At 33.9% G+C, this 19,773-nt stretch overlaps 1 protein-coding gene across 3 annotated transcripts in view; it reads right to left on the bottom strand.

Moving 5' to 3' along the window:
- The window catches only part of LOC145676512 (SLIT-ROBO Rho GTPase-activating protein 1-like), a 251,693-nt gene that overhangs the window by 15,231 nt on the left and 216,689 nt on the right, over positions 1-19,773 (bottom strand). For all 3 annotated transcript variants that reach the window (XM_081747334.1, XM_081747332.1, XM_081747333.1), the window contains exons 11-14: positions 19,029-19,247; positions 17,075-17,145; positions 13,702-13,882; positions 6,637-7,045 (exon numbers count right to left, since the gene is read on the bottom strand). In XM_081747334.1, coding sequence (XP_081603460.1) covers positions 6,637-7,045; positions 13,702-13,882; positions 17,075-17,145; positions 19,029-19,247 — 880 coding nt within the window. The remainder of the gene's footprint in view (positions 1-6,636; positions 7,046-13,701; positions 13,883-17,074; positions 17,146-19,028; positions 19,248-19,773) is intronic.

Raw genomic sequence — 19,773 nt, 5'->3', positions numbered from 1 at the left:
ATATATATATATATATATATATATATATATATATATATATATATATATATATATATATATATATATATTTGAGAGTTGATATACAGGATGTTCGGAGACACAAAAATAAGTTTAAGTTATGAATCTTCACACGAAAACATTTAATATACATGTATATCCCAACATGAGTGAAAAAATACGTCATGTAAGTCCACGGAAAATAGGTCGGAACTATATAAAATGGATCATATTGAGAACAAAATGTCAGATGGAAGTTAAATAAAAAGTATATAGAAGTTATCTTGTACCTACATCCAATTAATGTAGCAGTGGACACGTAATGTCCACCAGTTTCCAGTTCTTCATTTGCCATTTTTCATTTTTAGAAGACCTCGTAAATTATCATCTATGCTTCGAAGTTAAGCCTGTTGCTATCTACATCCATAGTACATTAATGGAAGCTAGACTCTAAATAAGTTGGTCTATGTTTCTTTTACCCGACCTTGATCCGACATTTCATCCTTGAGTTATGGTCTTTCATTTTATAGTTACAACAAATTTTCAGGGCCTATAGCTCCCTAACTACGGCATTTGTGCACTCATTTTTTTTTTTTTTTTTTAATTTATTATTGTTTTCGTGTGAGGATTTATTTCTACAACTCTTTTGATATTGTATCCGAATACCACGTATTGTATATGTACACGGACGTAAGATTTACTGGTCCCTAAAACGAATTTGTCCTTTTACGTGAATGATCAACGATCCTCACAAACATATTATCTCCTTGTACGTTAAATTATCACACGAAGTCTATTTCATTGATATGAGGAGAAATTCAAATTAGGGTTTATCTTATTTTACTTTTCTTTCTCTTTCTTTCACCATGAAGCTTTTAATAATTCACTTTCAAAGGATTGTTATATCGTAAACACTGCATTTTTTTTTAACACATAATAAATCAACACTTAGCTAAGCTACTCTTCCTTAACATACGAAATGCACAAATATAGTTTTGATATTATAAAATCTTACGAGAAGAGGAAGAAATCTGTGAAAAATCAATTAAGTACAAATATATTTTAATTTTATTTAAAATGTCTAGTGTGTGTTTTTACTTCACATGTTTAGTGCTCATTTTATTTTACTATATTTTGGGTGGGAGGTAAAAAAAAAAAAAATCTTATCAATAACTCAATGTCGTAAGGTTATTATCGCAATAATAATAATATATTTGAATAAGCGAAAAGCGCGACCTTTCAGAGCTAAAGCCACTGAAACTGTCTCAAGAGTAGTTTCTCAACAGCCCTTAACTTGACAACAATGGACCCTGTTCACGGGAGTTAACAAATTGTTAGGTATTACATTTAAGATAAGGGAATGTATCGAACACATTTAACGACATGTAAACTCTTAGTGCTTGATTACTTTGGCGTTCAATATTACTCTCAGCACCGACAGTCTAACGTGAGTCTACAGCGTAACGTAAAATCTCATTGTTGAGAATATTTAGAATTAAATTATCATTATGAAATTACTGACAAAGAACGTATGTTCATCAGTACAGCGGGTTATTCAAGTACGTGAAGCATTTAAAAAAAAAAAAAAAATCACAACAAATGAATACGAAACTGATTAGGATAGTTCGTAAGTTAATAGAGAAAAAACTTGTTATATAATGAAAAAGTGGATAATAAAAAACTTATGACGACCTCATTGTATGATTCCTATATCTATTAATCGTCTCCTCTCATTACACGGTACTGAAGTGGATATTTTCTCCCAATACTGTGTTGCCAACAAATTCAAACTGGGAGCCAGTTTTCGTTTGTGGTGGGGTAAGTAGCCTCTGCTCTGTTCTTTGTCATTTGAGAATGTCCTTATGTGTCAGCGAAAAACAATGAAAAAGAGACAAAAAAAATCTAAAATTTATATATGTAAATCATTCATTAGAGTTAAAAGGATAAAAATTTGCCAACATCGCCGACTCCACACTTTAGTCACAGGACGTGTGGCTGAACGACGGTACGAAATGGTCATCAACAATAGTACGAATTCTAATATTATATATAAAATGGATAAAAATGGAAACTGGATCCTTTGTACCTTTTTTAAAGGAAAATATACCTTTAATTTCATGTCTCCCGCTTATTTATTTATTTACTTATTTTTGGTGATTTTTTTTTTTTTTAAATGCTTCACGCGCTTATGAATGACTTGGTACGAAAATGCACTAAAGAAAATTATCAACAACTTATTGTTTGGTTTCTTTGTAGTTTAAAACAGGACGATAGTAAGTCTTTCACTATATATTGATATCGAATTTTCAAAGATCTTACTTAAACCTAACACGGAATTTCAATACATATTTTATATATATACTATATTAGTATAACTACTTTCATGTTATACAGTATTTTGCAGACAGAAATTGACCATAATTAGAAGCGAGCGGATCAATAAATAATGCACAACTTTTTCACGCGATATTATACTGATCTGGACCAAGAAACCAAAGAGAAGTGCTTCGAAGTTTGACAGTTGTTTGGTCAAGTGTACTAGTGGCAAATCGTGATGGTGCGCGTCTTACAGTCGTCCACTTCTGAAAAGCAGAGCGGAGAATATGTTCTTTTTTTTAGGGGGAGGGGAGGGAAGAGGACAAAACCCGTACGGAATTCACAGGAAAATGATGTGTGTATAAGGAAAATATGGTAGGAACCGTAGCACGATCTCCAGGTGATGCAAATTCTTTAAAATCTATTTGAACCTGGCGGATTTGAAACGTTCCGGGCGTCGATAACAGTCTCAAACGAAAAAAAATGATACGGCCATTGAAGAGGCGGTGATGACCAGCGAATGCATTCTCGAGCATGTTCAACATTTTATATGAAAGTATATTATGTCGTTCATGACACATTGAAATTTCGTAAAATCAGTGCTCGGTGAGTACTTCACAGACGTCCATGAGGCACCGAATGATTACATGCTTGGATCACCTGGAAGGACACGTTAAAGGACTTCTTTTACAGGTGACAAGTCCTGGGCGTATAACTACACGCCTGAAACAACGAGGACATCCATAGAAAGTAAATATACCTATTCCCCACCAAGGAAAAAATCCAAGGTGACTCAATCTGCGTAGAAAGTTGCTAGTGACTATACAGGAGGTTTTACTATGAATTTTCTAACACGCGGGGTCACTGTAAATGCTATACCGTATAAAACAACATTGGTAAAGTTGCGTCATGCGCTTCGGGAAAAACACCCTAACATTAACGCTAGAAATGTCAAACTGCTTCATGACAAAGCACGCCCATGTTGATGCTTCTATCGCGAGAAACTCGAAAAATTTGAGTGAGGTGGTGGTGGTCGAAAACAGGTATCTTTAGACTACAATCCCAATTTGGCACTAGTTTTTGGCCCGATGAAGAAATTCTTGATCGGCAAATGTTTCAGTTTCAATGATAGTCAAATCGGTTGTGCGTAGACAGCTATACTCTCAGACGACACACTTTTATGAAGACAGTATATCGGAACTTGTCCACGATGGGACAACTGTATTGAGAAACTTGACGGTTATATTGAAAACTACTAAAGGTTTAATATGATTATGGTTTAAAACCTAGTACACTTTTACATAAATTATGTGATACTATACTTATAGGTCCATCCTCGTATATAATTTACCAATACAATACTTTGATAATACTTTAGAATTTATTTTGGAAGATTTAAACTTTATTATAAGACTGATGTCCGTGTCAGCAGAAATAATTTAAGGCTCGGTTCAGTTTTCACCTACTTGGACGGAAACATGACTCAATAATAGGGAATAGTCGGAGTTTGATGATGTGAAAAGCTAGGTGGAAGATAAGGGAAATGAAATGTCTTTCGGTTTTACGTCCCACAATTATGCCAGCCAGGCCAAACGGGACAATAATGATGAGAAATGAATGCAATGGTAGAATGAATGAAGTGGGAGGAAACGGAAGAACCCCGAGAAAATCCACGAACACGGTGTTTATCCACCACAAAGCCCACTTGGCATGAACTGAGATCGAACCAGGGACACCACGCACCAGAGGTAAAAGCTCTACCATTGAGCTACCATGCCCCTCGTAGAAGACAAGAGAAATAAAATGTTACACTATTATTTTAACGAGCAACGCGGTGAGATAAATGAAACGCGGAAAAATCTAATACGTGTCTAATTCGAACCTAAATGTTAAATATGACATCACAATAAAAATATTGATTTAACTAGGCTTATTTTATTATTTCATCTTTTACGTGCGTATTTCAATAACAAAGGAAAACCTACGATACAAACTTAGAAATGTTCTAAATAAATAACTAGGTTATCTTCTTTGCTAAATTATTCATTGGAAGGAAAGAGAAAGCTTGATCATCTTGATTTACTGAATACCTATCACTGACTAATATCAAGACAGTTTTATCATCTGTCACTAATTAAGGACTACTGTAAGATATTATATATATATATTATTATTATTTTTTTTTTTTTTTTTATTCTTTACGTAAAATATAGTCTAGTTTTGAAAAAGAAACTTCCTTAAGTAAAAATTTTATTTGATTCTTTACTGGTAAACATCAGAGGTGAACAACTTCGAGAGGCCCGCTACAATAATGTAATTTTTATAAGGGTAGAAGGAGGGTCATCACACTGCAAGTATTGGCAAACTGAGAAGAAATGCAGGCAAACGCCTTCTGAAGTATTTAGGTCATGAATGTGAAGTTTTACCAGCTAAATGGAAGTTCTGTGGCTAGGGAATAACAAGACAATGAAAACCTAAGTCTAAGTTAAAGGCTTTTTATCTAAGAAATTCTTTATACGGGGAAATTCTCGATACATCACTAAGATTTTATCAAAGTTGAATCAACGCTAATTCTACTTACAGTTAAGGAATCAAATAGTAAATTCGGGAAGTTATTGTCAGCTCACTTGTAATTATATTTTTAAAATTAACGAAACAAGGTGAAGAAACTTATTTTGGGTCAGTCACTCGAGGTAAAACTAACGAAACGAGTGGGAAGTACTATATAGGTAACATATAAACCATAACGCTAAATTAAAATTTAAAATAGTAATAACAAAGAATTTAGAAATTATTTCGTGAAGAACTATTACTCTATTCTTCAATTACGACAACCACATTTTCATTACTAACTTTTAAAGACTGCTAATTGGAGGAAGTTTTCTTCCAACGAGTAAAAGAACTGCATGCATTGTTCAAACAATAAGAAAAAAAAAAAAAAAAAAAGAATCAAAAATAGTACTAGCACTCAACAGGACTTCATTTATCTAAAGGACAAATAAACTTACTTATGGAGACATGCGAACACAAAAGCAAACAGTATACGTATAGCTACTGAAACTTTAATGACAAATAAAAAGGTCCATTGCATTTGTATATATATATAAAAAGAATTTGCACTGGTCTAAGAAATAATGCAGACCCATAAATTTATATATCTTAAATATCACAGAATATTGTACGTAAATTAAGAAATATTCTTGAAAACATATACTTTTTTCTTTTCTTTTTAGTAGAAAAATGACACTCCGAACATTTACTGTACAAACATCTGAAATACATTTAAACATATAATTAATATTTTAAAAAGGTATTGGAAAGCAACGGTGAAGATATATATATATATAATTTCTTCTTTTCTTTTGTTTAAAAAGTCTTAAATTTAATACATTTTCTGTAGATTCTATATACAATAGCTATAGTTTGGTATTTTAGACACCCTTTGGTACTAAATCGTAAGCTCATCTTAAATCATAAAACACGAACATAATGCTGACATAATAAGTATTCATATATATATAAAAACAAAGGCAAATTTACATGAGTATCCTAAGTGTATGCATAATAAAATATGATCTATGAAAATTAATCACTAATCAAACCGTGTAACTTTCGTATTATATTGCAGAATTAACAATAATTCTTGGATTTTTTGTTTCTTGTACTATATATATATATGCATAACATGTATTTTTTGAAGCAAAGCGGGAATAAACATTCGAAGATATGATAATTGCATACGGAAATACATTTTAGTAATGGTGGAAGATACGAGATGGCACTATGATCGACTTGAAAATAAGTTTGTACAGAGCGTGATTTGTTTTTCTTAAAAGGTTTGACAGGAAGAACTATTATTTATCAAAATGACGACGTATAAATTATAGTTGTAACTTCGTATGTATATGATAAAAACTTTTCCTAGAAGAATAATTTTTAAAAACTAAATAATAATGCTTTGGTGTTTCTCATAAAAATAGAAAAATTGTGATGTAAACGCAAATTGACGCACACACAAAAATTTAACACACATTCGCACTATGTTTTAAAAAAAGAAAGCGGAGGTGGGGGAATAACTTCACACAGTTTTATATCATGCAGCAAAAACGAAATGAAGATTAAAAAAAAAAAAACACATGCAAGTCAAATGAACAACCTGAGGACCTTTTTAGCTTTTTTTTTTTTTTAAAGAACAATCTTCACGATATTTCTTTTACATACAATAAAACTAACAAACAAAAAACTGCAACGAATAGCAAGGTGGAGGGGGGAAGTACACAAAAACATAATAGAAAAACACTACTACACAGTGGTTTCTAGTACCTCTGCGGGAAGCTCTGCTAACACGGCTTCAACTGCACTCACTGATATCGGGGACTGTGGATAGTGTTGTGGTGGCGCTGTAGTCGGCCGTGTGTCAGGTGGACATAGTTCAGTCTTACTTATATCTATGTTGTCCGGAAGTGATGTAATTCTCGCTCGAGTCGTTGGCGCTATTACAGGCGTATCCTCAGACCAGCTAGTTTTACAAGTTGGCGAAGGAGAAACGGTGCCTCCAGTCCCAGGAGGTAAACTCCACGATTCCTCATGATCCTGCCACACTGGTGTGACTAGCGGTGAATGTTGTGATGAGTGACCAGATAAGAGGGAATCATTTGAACTTGATGCTCGCCGTCGCATTGAGTCATCCGAATTGGATTTCAGCAGATCTAACTTTTCCCGGTCTTCATCTCTATTGTAACAAAATATCATATGAAGAAAATTAGACATTAAACACAAATAATACTAACCAGAATACATGAACATATTCGGGACTCTAAACAAAACAATACATGAAAGTACATGTACATTTCCAAACATCTAGGAACAGTAAACCACAATATTACCTATGTCGTAATTTTACACAAATAGATGAAACATCTCTGAAAGAGATTTGAACCAATTTTACAGTTAAAAAAAAAAAAAAAAATCAGATCCAAGAAACAGACAAAAAAGGTTATCTACTGCTACTATAGGTTAAAATGCAGAGACAAACAAAAAAATAACACAGTTAGCAACACTGAAAATCCAACAGTCATCTGTCAAATATGAATTCCACAAATTAAGATACAGTTTTTACAACATACTTTTCAGTCCTTATACACACTTTCAACCTGTACACTTTCGTAACAAAGTCTGACGCCTACAAAAGGAATCATAGGTTTTAGATTCCTAAATATCTGCTCTTCAAAGCTGTAAGTAAAATATTTACAATATTATGTCCCACATGTTCATACCTTCTTTTATTTATTTATTTATTTATTTATTTATTTATTGAATTAATCTTAGATACACATACGTTATTATTTTACACAAGGACATGGTAACAAGGAAAAAATAATAAACAGAGATGAAACAAACACAAAGAGATAAATCAACAGAGTTGTAAAACAAAACAAAATTACAATCGTACCAAGTTAAGGTTATTCAATTCCGGTGTAATCTTTCATTTATACGCACTATGTTTCTTTTCACGTTGAAGGATTTAGGAATTAGATTTCTGGGTTTTCGGCATCTGTGGCCATTTAGCTTGTTACGTATGAGAGATGATGTTCCTTGGCGATCACACTATCCGAGGAAAGGAAAGGAAGGAAGGAAGCGGCCTGAGACAAGTTAGGTACCACCCCGGCATTTGCCTGGTGTGAATGAGGAAAACCCAGGAGAATTTCATTTAGGGTGGCTGGCCTGAAAAAGCTTTTTACACTATTTCGACCGAGTGGTCCCACCGGGAATCGAACCCGGGACCGCTCGCACCGAAGGCAAGAGCATTAGCGACTACGCTACGAGGGTCCACTTTTCATGTTAAAGTGAATGAAATATTTTGCTTACATTGACTAATAAAATGTACGGAATACATTTTACGAAGTAACAATTGTACTCACCATGTGTATTCCTAGAATACTGAAATAATTTCGATATTTCGGATACTTAAAGTGAGTGTCCATTTTAAAGGTCCATAGAGGCTTAAAATTATATTTTGGAGTAAAATGTTCACATATGTTACTGCGTACATAAATTAAAAGGTTCAACTGATGCTGAAGCTGTAAGCACGTGAAGATCTTACTGATAAATATAATTTTAGTCTATATGGTTCTGGAAAATGGATACTCGCTGAAGTATTCGAAATGTCGGAAATTATTTCAGCTGCTAAGAATACAAAAAAGTAGATACATTTTTTTAATCTTAACTTTGCTTACTTCGTCCAAATGACTGCGTAACTAGTCTTGCTTTGTAAAAGTTAATTTAGTTTCAATTTGAAGGAACTTGTAATATTAATCTCTACATAAATTAAACTGCAAAGGCAAAATTGAGCTGAGTGAGCTTGCAGCATGCAGCAACATGCATGAAATACGCAGATTCCAATTAGAAGTCCCAGATGGATCACTAGTCATCATTCCTCATAGAAACGGTAGATCTTTGATATCTGGGCGTTAAAAAATAAGTAACCCTGAGGGATAAGTGAAGTGAACAAACAGGTACTGACTGCACACATATTCTCCATGAGCTCTCCCACCTTCTGGGGTATTACTGGTATAATTTAGATACTCGCTCCGTCGATTGTGCTTTTCATTTTTTGAAAACTTTATTTTATTAGTATTATTTTTCACCTTTCATTATTTTCGAAATCTATAATTCTGTACGAGGATGGCAAAACATAGTATCTACATTTTGAACAGGCAAACAAATAGCCACCTTATGAATTAAATACTCTTATTTCACTGGTGAAAACGAAATATTATATACATACTGCTACTTAAGAGAACTTTTAATTAAGCCATTGTGAACTTTTTCCAGTACATAGATCTCAGTGTGACCAACTACCGGAGCGAAAAGTCGTCAAGTGGCAAATGATGTTTTGCCATCCTTATGATTTATTTATAATGTTGATATTTGTTTGCCTATATAAATTTATTATGTGTTGTCATCCTCATATATATTTAACAATGATTACCCGAAATTAAATATAAACGAAGAATCTTTCTACAAATTTAAAAATTTTCCTGACACGAAGCTCCGAAGAGCTAATCCGACCAACCGGTCATTTTAAGTTGGGGGATGTGTGGTCAGCACCTCGAGAGTCCCATTGATATTGTCAGTTTTCTTGATCAGAGTCTAGTATTTTTTATTCAAGTAACTCCTCACATATCCTCACGACGCTGGGTAAACACCAAACTGCCAATACACACTGGATTTTCCCAATGATCACCTACCGAAGCATCTACCCACATTGGTCTTAATTTCAGTGATCTCGTAAAATCCGGGGCTACGGCGTTGACAAAACGTTATAAAATTTTTCGATATTAGTTTTATATTCATTATTGTTATAACGGTATTTAATGCGGAGCTTAAGCACGAAATTCACAATTCAATTCAAACACTGCCTCAAACAGTTCAATTACCTGATACTAGCAACGACAACAGTAAGATAAAAATACGCACACGACAACAATAAGATAATGTGCACACTGTGATGTTACATATATGGAACAGATTTTAGACCACCAATTCTTAAAGAGGAGGTCGATCCTTAAATTATTGAAGAACTTCATCCCGATGGCAGAACTTCCTTTGTCTTTCTGTGATGAGCTCTTGCAAGTCAAAGGTTTTCTGCAGGAAATCTTCAAAAATTTTCTGCAGATGAGACACTTGTGATTCTTAAAAATATGCTTTACACGACACAAAAAATAGTTCAAACTACATTTGTGCGAGTTATCCGTCCACTTAAGTCATCTACACATAGCAGGCATGTTTTTAAACTTTTCTGTTTTTTTTTCTCTCCTGTGGCATTTTTTCTGAACAAGCGTGGCAAATTTTCTGCGATCATATCGCAGATCGCGGCATGTTCTGCTATGGAGTCGAACATCGTGGATTTTTCAAAAAGCCCAGGAGTGTTTGGACAAAAATCGCCCAAATTAATTATAAGGAATTCAGACTAGTATACTATGAATCCGGAGTACTTAAATTTATGTTCGTGTTTAACAAAGTTAAGAAATTTCGGTAGTTGGCAACATTACAATAACAAAAATCAAATGAGAAGCACATGTTCCCAGATTGTTCGTAGTGATCTATAATTAATATTATCTACAGTGGGGTTATCCTTTAAATTCTATTCGATACAATTTTAGGATTAAAAGGAACATTTGTTTTTACATTCATACACAGAAGAATAAAAATAACATGTAGAGAAGAGAGAAGTTCCAAGATTTAATCTCAAGAGATTCATTCTTCCTAGCAAGCTCAGAAAAGAAAGAAAGAAAAAAAAAGAAAAGAAAGCGAAATAATAAAAGCGCCGCGCAACGTAAGATTAACAAAAATCATAAAAAAAATCCATATTATTATTATTCATCCTGAAAACAAGTTTAAAAAAAATGATCTTATGTTAACTAACAATAAAGAATTTACTGCGATCAATCAATACTCAAACATCAAAATGTCGCAAGTCTTGTACAACCCTAAAAGAAAAGTTACACAAAACATTTACAGCTCAGTAATTATAATAGATATAGGTTTCTTCATGATTCAATGTAATGCTATGTCTTTTCTGAATATATATCAATCAGATCGTAGAATCTTATCACTCAGGAAAACTGCAAAATGTCCATTAAGTTTGAAAAAACAAGATTGGCTAAAGGAGACAAGGTGATATTTTCCTCAACACAAGGAAATAATCCTGAAAAAAAGGAGTCAGGACTGTAAATTAAGTAGATTATTTTGTAGAGGAATTTTCTGTGACGGCACGTGACAAGTCGTCATTTTTTTGTTACTTTTTTTGTTTGTTTGTTCTTTGTGTATGGAAAGTCTAGAAACGATCGAAAAGTTGACACATCTGTACAAATATATACAGGATGTTACAAAACAACACCGACAACGTTTGAAAGATAATTCCTGACACCAAGATAAGAAGTATAGACCAATCTAGGTGTACAAATGCTTCTTTCGGAGTTATAGGCTGCCGATAATATGAAAAAATGAACTTTAAAGGTTTATAGCTCCAAAACTACGGGACCTACCGTAGTCGGGTCAAGACTTCACTTAGGAACTAGTATGTGCCCGATACAAATATCTAAATTTCAGAATCCTGTTGTACTTCCGCAACAATTTTTATATAGATAGTTGGTGAGTATTTCAAACTATATACCCGTAATCAAACTCCCTCTATAAAAATTGTTTGCATGAGTACCTTAGAATTCTGAAACATGTATTTCTGGATAGCGCACATATTAGTTCCTAAGTAAAGTCATGACCCGACTACGGTAGGTCCCCTAGTTTTAGATCTATGGACATTAAAAGTTCATTTTTTCATGTCTTCAGTAGCCTATAACTCCGAAAGGAAGCACTTGTTCACCCTTGTTGGTCTATACTTTTTGTCTTATCTTATCTTGATGTCAGGTATTACCTCCTAAATGTCGGTATTGTTTTCAAACACTCAGTATATACAAAACAGAGAAAGAATTTCGAAGTCACACTTTTTATGCACCTCATATGTCTGTTATTTAGTTATTGATTTGATGGCAAAAACTGACCGGTACAAACGTGAGACAATTGTTCTTACGCAATATATACCCTATAATTTCTATTAGTAATTATGATTTGATGTTTTATATCTTGCATTAGTGATACTCCTTTGCCTTCTCTTTTAATAACTGAGGACAACACCCAGCATTTTACTAGCGAAGAGAACTGCTCTCAAGGATTGAGCCCATTCTGTGACAGTCGTGTAGGGATAGGTCGTAATTAAAGCAGTAAAGAAAAAATGGTAGAGTTGGGTGTAGAAATGTGAAAGATAAAAGCGAAATTCTTAATGTCAGGATTCTCCTGCTTTATATAACATGGAGAGAAATTGTGATTAAGACCATCCACCTAATTGTTTTAATTTAGATACCCGATATTCTGGTACCGGTATTCACATTCCCATTTCGTCAATCAATAAAATTCCATTTGTATACGAATTCAAGTCTTCAACATTCTTAGAACTTAACCTGTATTCATTTTTCATTATTAAAAATGGGTTCCACCAAATCTTCCAGATTAACATAAATATGCCTATTGTGCAGTTAACGAAAACTGGCTTGTGACAATTAGACAGAACGTGTGATGTGTTGAAGGCACTGTTGTCAAAGGCTCTGTAACAATAGACACAACAGTTCTGAGTACAAACTTAGAATGATTTTGTGCTAAATAACATCCTATATGTGCGTTTCCTCGGTTTCACTTCATTCCACTAAGTTTTTGGATAAATGTCAACACAAATACACTTCAAACGTTCGATGAATAACAAAAAGTTGATAGATCATTATTTCAAACCAATAACCTGACATATTTCTCTGAAGCATCTGATTTCTTGATAAGGTCAAAATAATATAAAGCAGAGAAATGTTAACTGACGTGTGCAAATGAATATCTATGTAATAAAGTTATATTTCCTCTGTTTAAACCTAATTCTCAAGCAATCCCTTCACTCGAGCTACCCAATTACTAGTTCTCCCGGAATCTTTTTCAATCACAAAAGAAAGAAGAAGAAAGAAATTTAGCGTCCCTTTTAGTAGAGGTTATGTGAGATGTGGCCCTATAGCTGAGCGTGGGGTCCGAACTACATGAGCTCCAGCTGGGAATCGAATCCGAGTCCCCGGCGCCACAATCGCGTACGCTAACCATACACCTACGTCGAACTCACTAGAAAACTCCACTCTACTCACACTCTAGTGGCTTACTCCTCTCGTCGAGCTACGCTAATAAATTACACATGGATAGAACACTCAGACATAACAAGTCTGACTTAACATTTTGAGTGACAGCCCGGATTAAAACTCTGACCTCGAATTGTCACGAGCGTGTAATACTATTACGAAAAAATGAAATGAAATCTTTGAGTTTTACGTCCCACGGTTATGCCGGTTAGGCTAAAGGAGACGGTGATGATGAGTAATGAATGAAATGGTGGAATGAAGAAAGTGGGAGGAAACGGGAGAACTCCGAGAAAACCCACGCACACGGTGTTTGTCCACCACAAAGTTCACTTGGCGGGGGCTGGGATCGAACCCGGGACTCCAAGCACCAGAGGTGAACGCTCTACCACTGAGCCACCGCGGCCCTTGATACCATTACGCTAGGGCGGAGTTGTGAAATAACACGTTTTCCTTCTCCTTATTCAAGGTCATGTATCTATCCACTTTTCAATTTCCTGCTTTAATTACGAGATATTACACGCAACATAATGCCACAAAGATTTCAAAACATTCAAGTACATAAAACAAGTCCATATTTCTGTCTTCGATGATTGATTTTTTTTAAAAAAATAAATATATAAACAAATCAATTTACATCCATTTTAGAATAAATGGAACTTACTTAATCTTCAACATGATGTATTTGTCTGGAATCAAACCCTCTTGTCCGTTGACACTCCCTCGCCACCAGTCATTCGAGACTTGAGAATACAAAGTAATACTATCCCCTTTCTTAAAGCTCAATTCTCGATCCGATCGAGCCAAGAAATCAAATTGAGCCGTAGCTTCCATCGCTTCGGATTCTGTAAAGCAAAAAAGCAAAGATAAATACAAAAATAATAATACTAGAAACACAAGTAGATTTCTTTAACTTTTTCACGAAGTGGCGTGAAAACATACCCCATTGCTAATTATTTTATTGTTACTATTGTAAAAATATCGCTACAAGGATGAGGTTCAACGACTTTAATTATTTACTTGTATGAAATATTTTTACGGTGAAGGCAATTGTACTAAATAAATTGCTTTCTATATATTTACAAATTATTAGAGTGGAGTGCAAGTACACCCCCATTTGGTAAATCATGTTATATTTTAAATATGCATTGTTTTCCTCAACGACCACTATGTGGTAGCTCCTTTTATCTTGCTTTTCATAGTTAATTGTTCTAATTGTACAATTATCATGCACAAACATGAAGTGTAGTGATAAGTGATGGTATAACTCTTCTATCCTTCTTGTGTCTTGTGCTCTATTTAGAAGGTAAATGACTCTTAGGTATTACACGAACGTTACTTCTCTCGAGTGTTAGTCATAATGACTTTTCAGTATTTTCGGATGCATATCGAAGGTTCGTGTTAGTCTGAAGATATGTAAGGTGATATTTCGTGATATTGTCATCTTGTATCCTCGCTCCGGAGACAGAAAGGTTCGGAGAAAAAAAGTGACATTTTTGGCAGTTTTATTTGCAAAGATCACTTAACGAAAATTGTATGTGAAGACTGTTAGTGTTTGCAATGATAGGAATATTCTTACATGTTTCTATATTTAAATATAAAAATGGCAAGTAATCTTGTAACAATATTGGAATCTTGTTTGTTTGCAGAGAAATATTAACATGCTGTATTTTACACAAAATTGAAAGTATACTGTATTTTGCGAGAAAATATATGAATATATTACATTATTTTATATGTCGAAACATTAACTATGCGGTAAAAAGTCACATTGCAACGTTTATGTATTATAATAATTTAATACTTTTATTAAAAACAGCAATTTACATGTGGGGTGCATTTGCGGTAAATAACGGTAAATAACGTGAAACATTTAAATTGGTAAAAAGAAGGTTAATAGTTTCTCGGGATTCCACATTTCCCATTAAGATAATATTCCTCTGGCGTAGTACAGTCATCAGCAAAAGGAAATTACACATTTGATAGGTATATAGACTCATTTAAAGTAATTTATTTTCTTTTGTTTGTTGAAGTTTAGCATCTCTTTTCGCCACCGAGGTTATACGAGACGTATATCTCAAGTGAAATCCGAACCACCGTAATGTTCAAATTTCAATGATCTCGCACCGGGAAACGTGCTCGGGACCAAGTTTCTGGCACTAGACCAGTAATGGGGACTTCTATTTTCTTTTATTGCATACTGTACATTCATGATAAACACATAAACGTACAGAACCATAAGGCTTTCACCTAAGTTAGAAAATATGTTGGGAGATTGGCAAGATGTGTTAAGTGTGTCAGTATGGCAACATGAAAACAAATTAAAAGAAGAAAGACTTGTATTCACTGTGCATGTTATGTTCGTTGTTATGACTTTTGCAGGAGTACACTAAGTATTTGTTTATATCGCCTTAAGTTTACGTATATGTTTATATTGATAGCATTTTGAGTGAAAATCATATTTGGTATTAAAGTACATGTCCAGTAGTACATTTTGATAAGGATTTATTTGCAGAATTTATATAAAATTTATATATGAGAATGTTTGTGTGTAGTTAGGCCTATTTAGTAAGCCTAACGCTATAAGTGAAAGATATGACAAAAGCGTATAATGAAGCACTCACCACAAAAATTATTATGGTTATAACAATATACCATAGCAAATTTACTCTACTCGTGAATATATATATCATACTGATATATATTTCCACAATTTTCATAGAGGTATCTGTAATTAAATAAATTATTATTATTATTATTATTATTATTATTATTATTATTATTTTGGCATTCCATCCACGCTTTATTTTTATTTAATTTAATTCATGTCATAGTGAATTTGACAGACGAATTGTACAGAAACAAAATACGCTACAATAAAAGAATTAAGTCACATAAAATTATTTTTTAAATAGCAGAAATCTTCGTATTTTCCATCCTTATTACTGGCTTTTATTATTATTTACGTACACGAAATGGCAAACTGTTATTCCGCCCACGACACACCAATCTCATGTAAATCTTCTGTACATGGCTATGACCCAATGGTTATCACTATTTTAATTTATTTTTTATTGAAAAAAATATTGTTTCAAATAATTCTGGCATTTCAAGTTATATTAAATATTTCGAAAGGACATTTTCAAACACAATGAATAATTTTCATCTGGAACTATCTTAGTGAACCTGATGAAGTCAACAGGAAATCAACAGAAACTAACCAGTGGTAATAATCTTTGTTCACACGTAATAGAACAATTGCATGGTTACAGTTTAGGAGCCAAATTAAAAAAGCAAAACACCTTCGACTTGGACGAAGCGCGCATATATAACCTCTTCAAGGCTGATTTTAAGGATTAAATCCTTTTTCTGGATCTTAGACTGCTTTGTCCAAATCTTACGTTCAGCTTTGTGCATGAGTGGATTGGATTAAGAAGACGGGGGCGCTCAGGATAATCGCTTTTACCCAATGGCATTACATATATTATATATATATATATATATATATATATATATATATATAATGGAAAGAAATTGTTTCTATTATTTGTGTTACATAGCCATCTTTTCCTTGCATTTTTCTCCGAAAAATACATTTTTCTCTATTTTTTTTTAAACATATGCTTGTCCTCCTCACTTTCTAAAAGAAAGGAACCAATGACCGTTTTTAGACAGACTTTTAAAAAGTGTCTAAGTACGTATTATAATCAATCTATTAATATTATTATTATTATTATTATGGTTAAAAAAATAGTCTAAACTTTCTAATAGGTCATGAAATCTCAAACGCCCCTTAAATAGTCTATCGGCCCCCAATCGCCTTTTTTTGTTCCATCGTCCCATTTGGAAACAAGAACGCCCCGTTGGAGACGTTAATCCTTACGTTGAGAACCACTGTTTTGCATCACTAAATTAACAACTATGCTAAAAGTATGCAATGAGCAAAGCAAAATAGTCAAGCACACAATGAGGTGAGAAAAAATACAAAAGAGAAGAGATCGACTTTTGAGTATGCCTGTACAAAGAATTGAACGTACCATCTTCTGACGGATATACTTCTGAATCCATATCTTCCTGTACATGATCAGAAGGCGAATCTCCAACATCACTGAAATAAATAAACATACAATGAGAAATGATAGTTGTAAGTTTATAAACGGAATGAGTTACAGGTTCTACTGTTCAGGAAAGTGAATTTTAATTTTATGAATCAAATCAATATCAGGGAGTTGCAAATCATGCTATGTGACTTTTTGGGGCCAGTTGCTACTTTTCGCTCTGGTAGTTGGTCACACTGTGATCTATATGCTGGAAAACGTTGATAAGGTCTAATCAAAAAGTCTCCATTTAGTAGTGTGTATTTCGTTTGGTTTTATATTTCATTCATAAGGTTGAAATTTACATGCCTGTACAAAAGTATTTATCGTTTTTTTTTTTTTTTCCATCCTCGTACACATATATATTCCACAATACATTTCGTAAGAACTTTGATTTTTATTAAACACAGAATGTGTTTTTCATAAGACTTAAGAAAAACTTATCCACTATTGTTTGAAATGAAGTTAGTTAGGGGCAAGGGATAAATTGACTATCGATTTTTTTTCTCTTTACAATTTGTTCAATTGGTTGGGGTTAAAGTCAAGCTAGACCTGGGCAAAGGAGGGATATTCACCTCAACTTGAAGAAAATACTGCAGACTAATTTTCGTATATATATACATATATGTCGATTGGTTAGGATAAGGTTAAAACTGGTCAAGGGCGAGATGGTGAAATAAATAACTTTCGTTCACTGTTCATTTGCACGGCGCCAACAATACAGAATATTTTAAACAACTCTCTCTCTCTTAGAAGTACCGAATAGTATTTTTACCGAGTCGTGTAAAACGTTTGTTTGGAGTGTGACAGAAGTTAAAGAAAGCTTTGAAGAGTGAAATCTCTTCTTTGCAGCGCGATGATAAAGCCGACAATGAGCAAGTTGTGTCTGTTGAATCCACATTTTCGTTATGGGATTAGGATTTAGGATTTAGATTTCGGCATCTCGGCGTTATGGGATTAGGAGACATGTTAGCCCGTCACGGCTGAGGGATGACGTCCCTCGGCGAGCACACTATCCGAGGAAAGAGAAGTAAGGAAGCGGCCTGGGACCTACAGTGTATGGTAGGTACCAACCTGGCATTTGCCTGGTGTGAATGAGCAAAATCCAGGAAACCTCATTCAGGATGGCTGGCCTGAAAAAGCTTTTAACACTTTTCAATTGAGTGCCCCACCGGGAATCGAACTTGAGACCGCTCGCACAGACGCTGCGCGAGGTCATCCTTCGTTATGGAAATATACTTAACAATGATTAAAGCAAAATATTTCTCAAGAAGGGATTAATGAATTAATGAAAGAAAGAAAAAAAAAGGAACAAAACAACGATTAAAGGGACGTCAGCAGCGAGACTGTTTGGCCCCCAGGAAAAAAAAAATATATCGGTTGCAATTTGTTCGAACTTTTCACATGTCAGTATATATAGTATATAGTGTTAATAGGTTTGTAATGTTGATTATTTCCAAATACTATAAATATTTACACTTCAATCTAACACAAAGAACGATTCAGAAGATATTCGAGCAAACAACAAGTGTCAAAGAGCATATATTTCCTCCTCCCCCACCCACCCTACCTCAAAATTAGTGCTTTTGACAAACATAACTTTTACATTGAACTTTCATATAAGGACGCTGTTCCACAAACTTAAAAACTATCTATACTGTAAACAATGTGAAGTACTGGGGAAATTTTAATAACCAGCGTTTCACAGACATGACTGGCAGACAACTCCAGAATAAACTGTAATTGGCAGTACCAGGTCAGCAGAATGTTTACACAGCAGTTCCATACCTAGTAACAACCCGCTTAGGCTTTGATAGGCTTGTAAATGATTAGCACAGACTACGTTCAATAATTTATTACAATAGCAAAACGGATATACACAAACGATACTTACTTTTCGTCTGGTTCTTTGCTAATATATTTCTCATACATTAATCCACCGTCGTTAGGGAATATGTCTTCATTGAAGAGAATTATGTTTTTGATCAGCTCATTGACGAGATTCTGGTATTGCACCTGATCCTTATCTTCTGGAACAGGAACTAACGTTGGTCCAAAACAAATGGCTAAATTGTAAGGGTCCATCATGTTCTCATCACTAAATTCCGACAAGCTGTAAACGGTAACAATAAAAAAAAACGTATTATTCTATCCATTTGTCTACGAGGATGTTGTAAATACTCTTTACTACATATACATAACATAAATAACCATCTACTCTTGGTATAGTGCACAATTTCAATCGCCGACAAAGAAGGGTACCGTACCCACTTGCATAATTTCTTTCCTGAAAAACTTCTAAATGTCAATAATTCCTTAAGCATCGATTTAACAACGAGAAATGACGCCTGCTATTAAATAATTAGACAAAATTATACAATGGTTAAGTTTGTTCAAATTTTCATATAGTTTCGACAGTGGCGCCTGTTTTCTTCGGTAGGTCAAGTTACTTATTTTATGTAATTATGCAATGTAATGTTGTCTTGTAATTCTATAAAAGATCAGAACTGTTGAAGGATGAGAACAATGACCTTGAACAAGTAGCAATATCACTGTATACCACGTGAAGAAGTTTGGTTTGTATGCTGTGATAATTTCTCAATTAGTATTAAAATTGGAAGTGGTAGTATATTTCTACT

The sequence above is a fragment of the Thermobia domestica genome, unplaced genomic scaffold (genome assembly GCF_964235325.1).
Source record: "Thermobia domestica unplaced genomic scaffold, izTheDome1.hap1.1 HAP1_SCAFFOLD_186, whole genome shotgun sequence".
NCBI classification, from domain to species: Eukaryota; Metazoa; Arthropoda; class Insecta; order Zygentoma; family Lepismatidae; genus Thermobia; species Thermobia domestica.
This window is presented reverse-complemented; position numbering and strand designations above follow the sequence as displayed.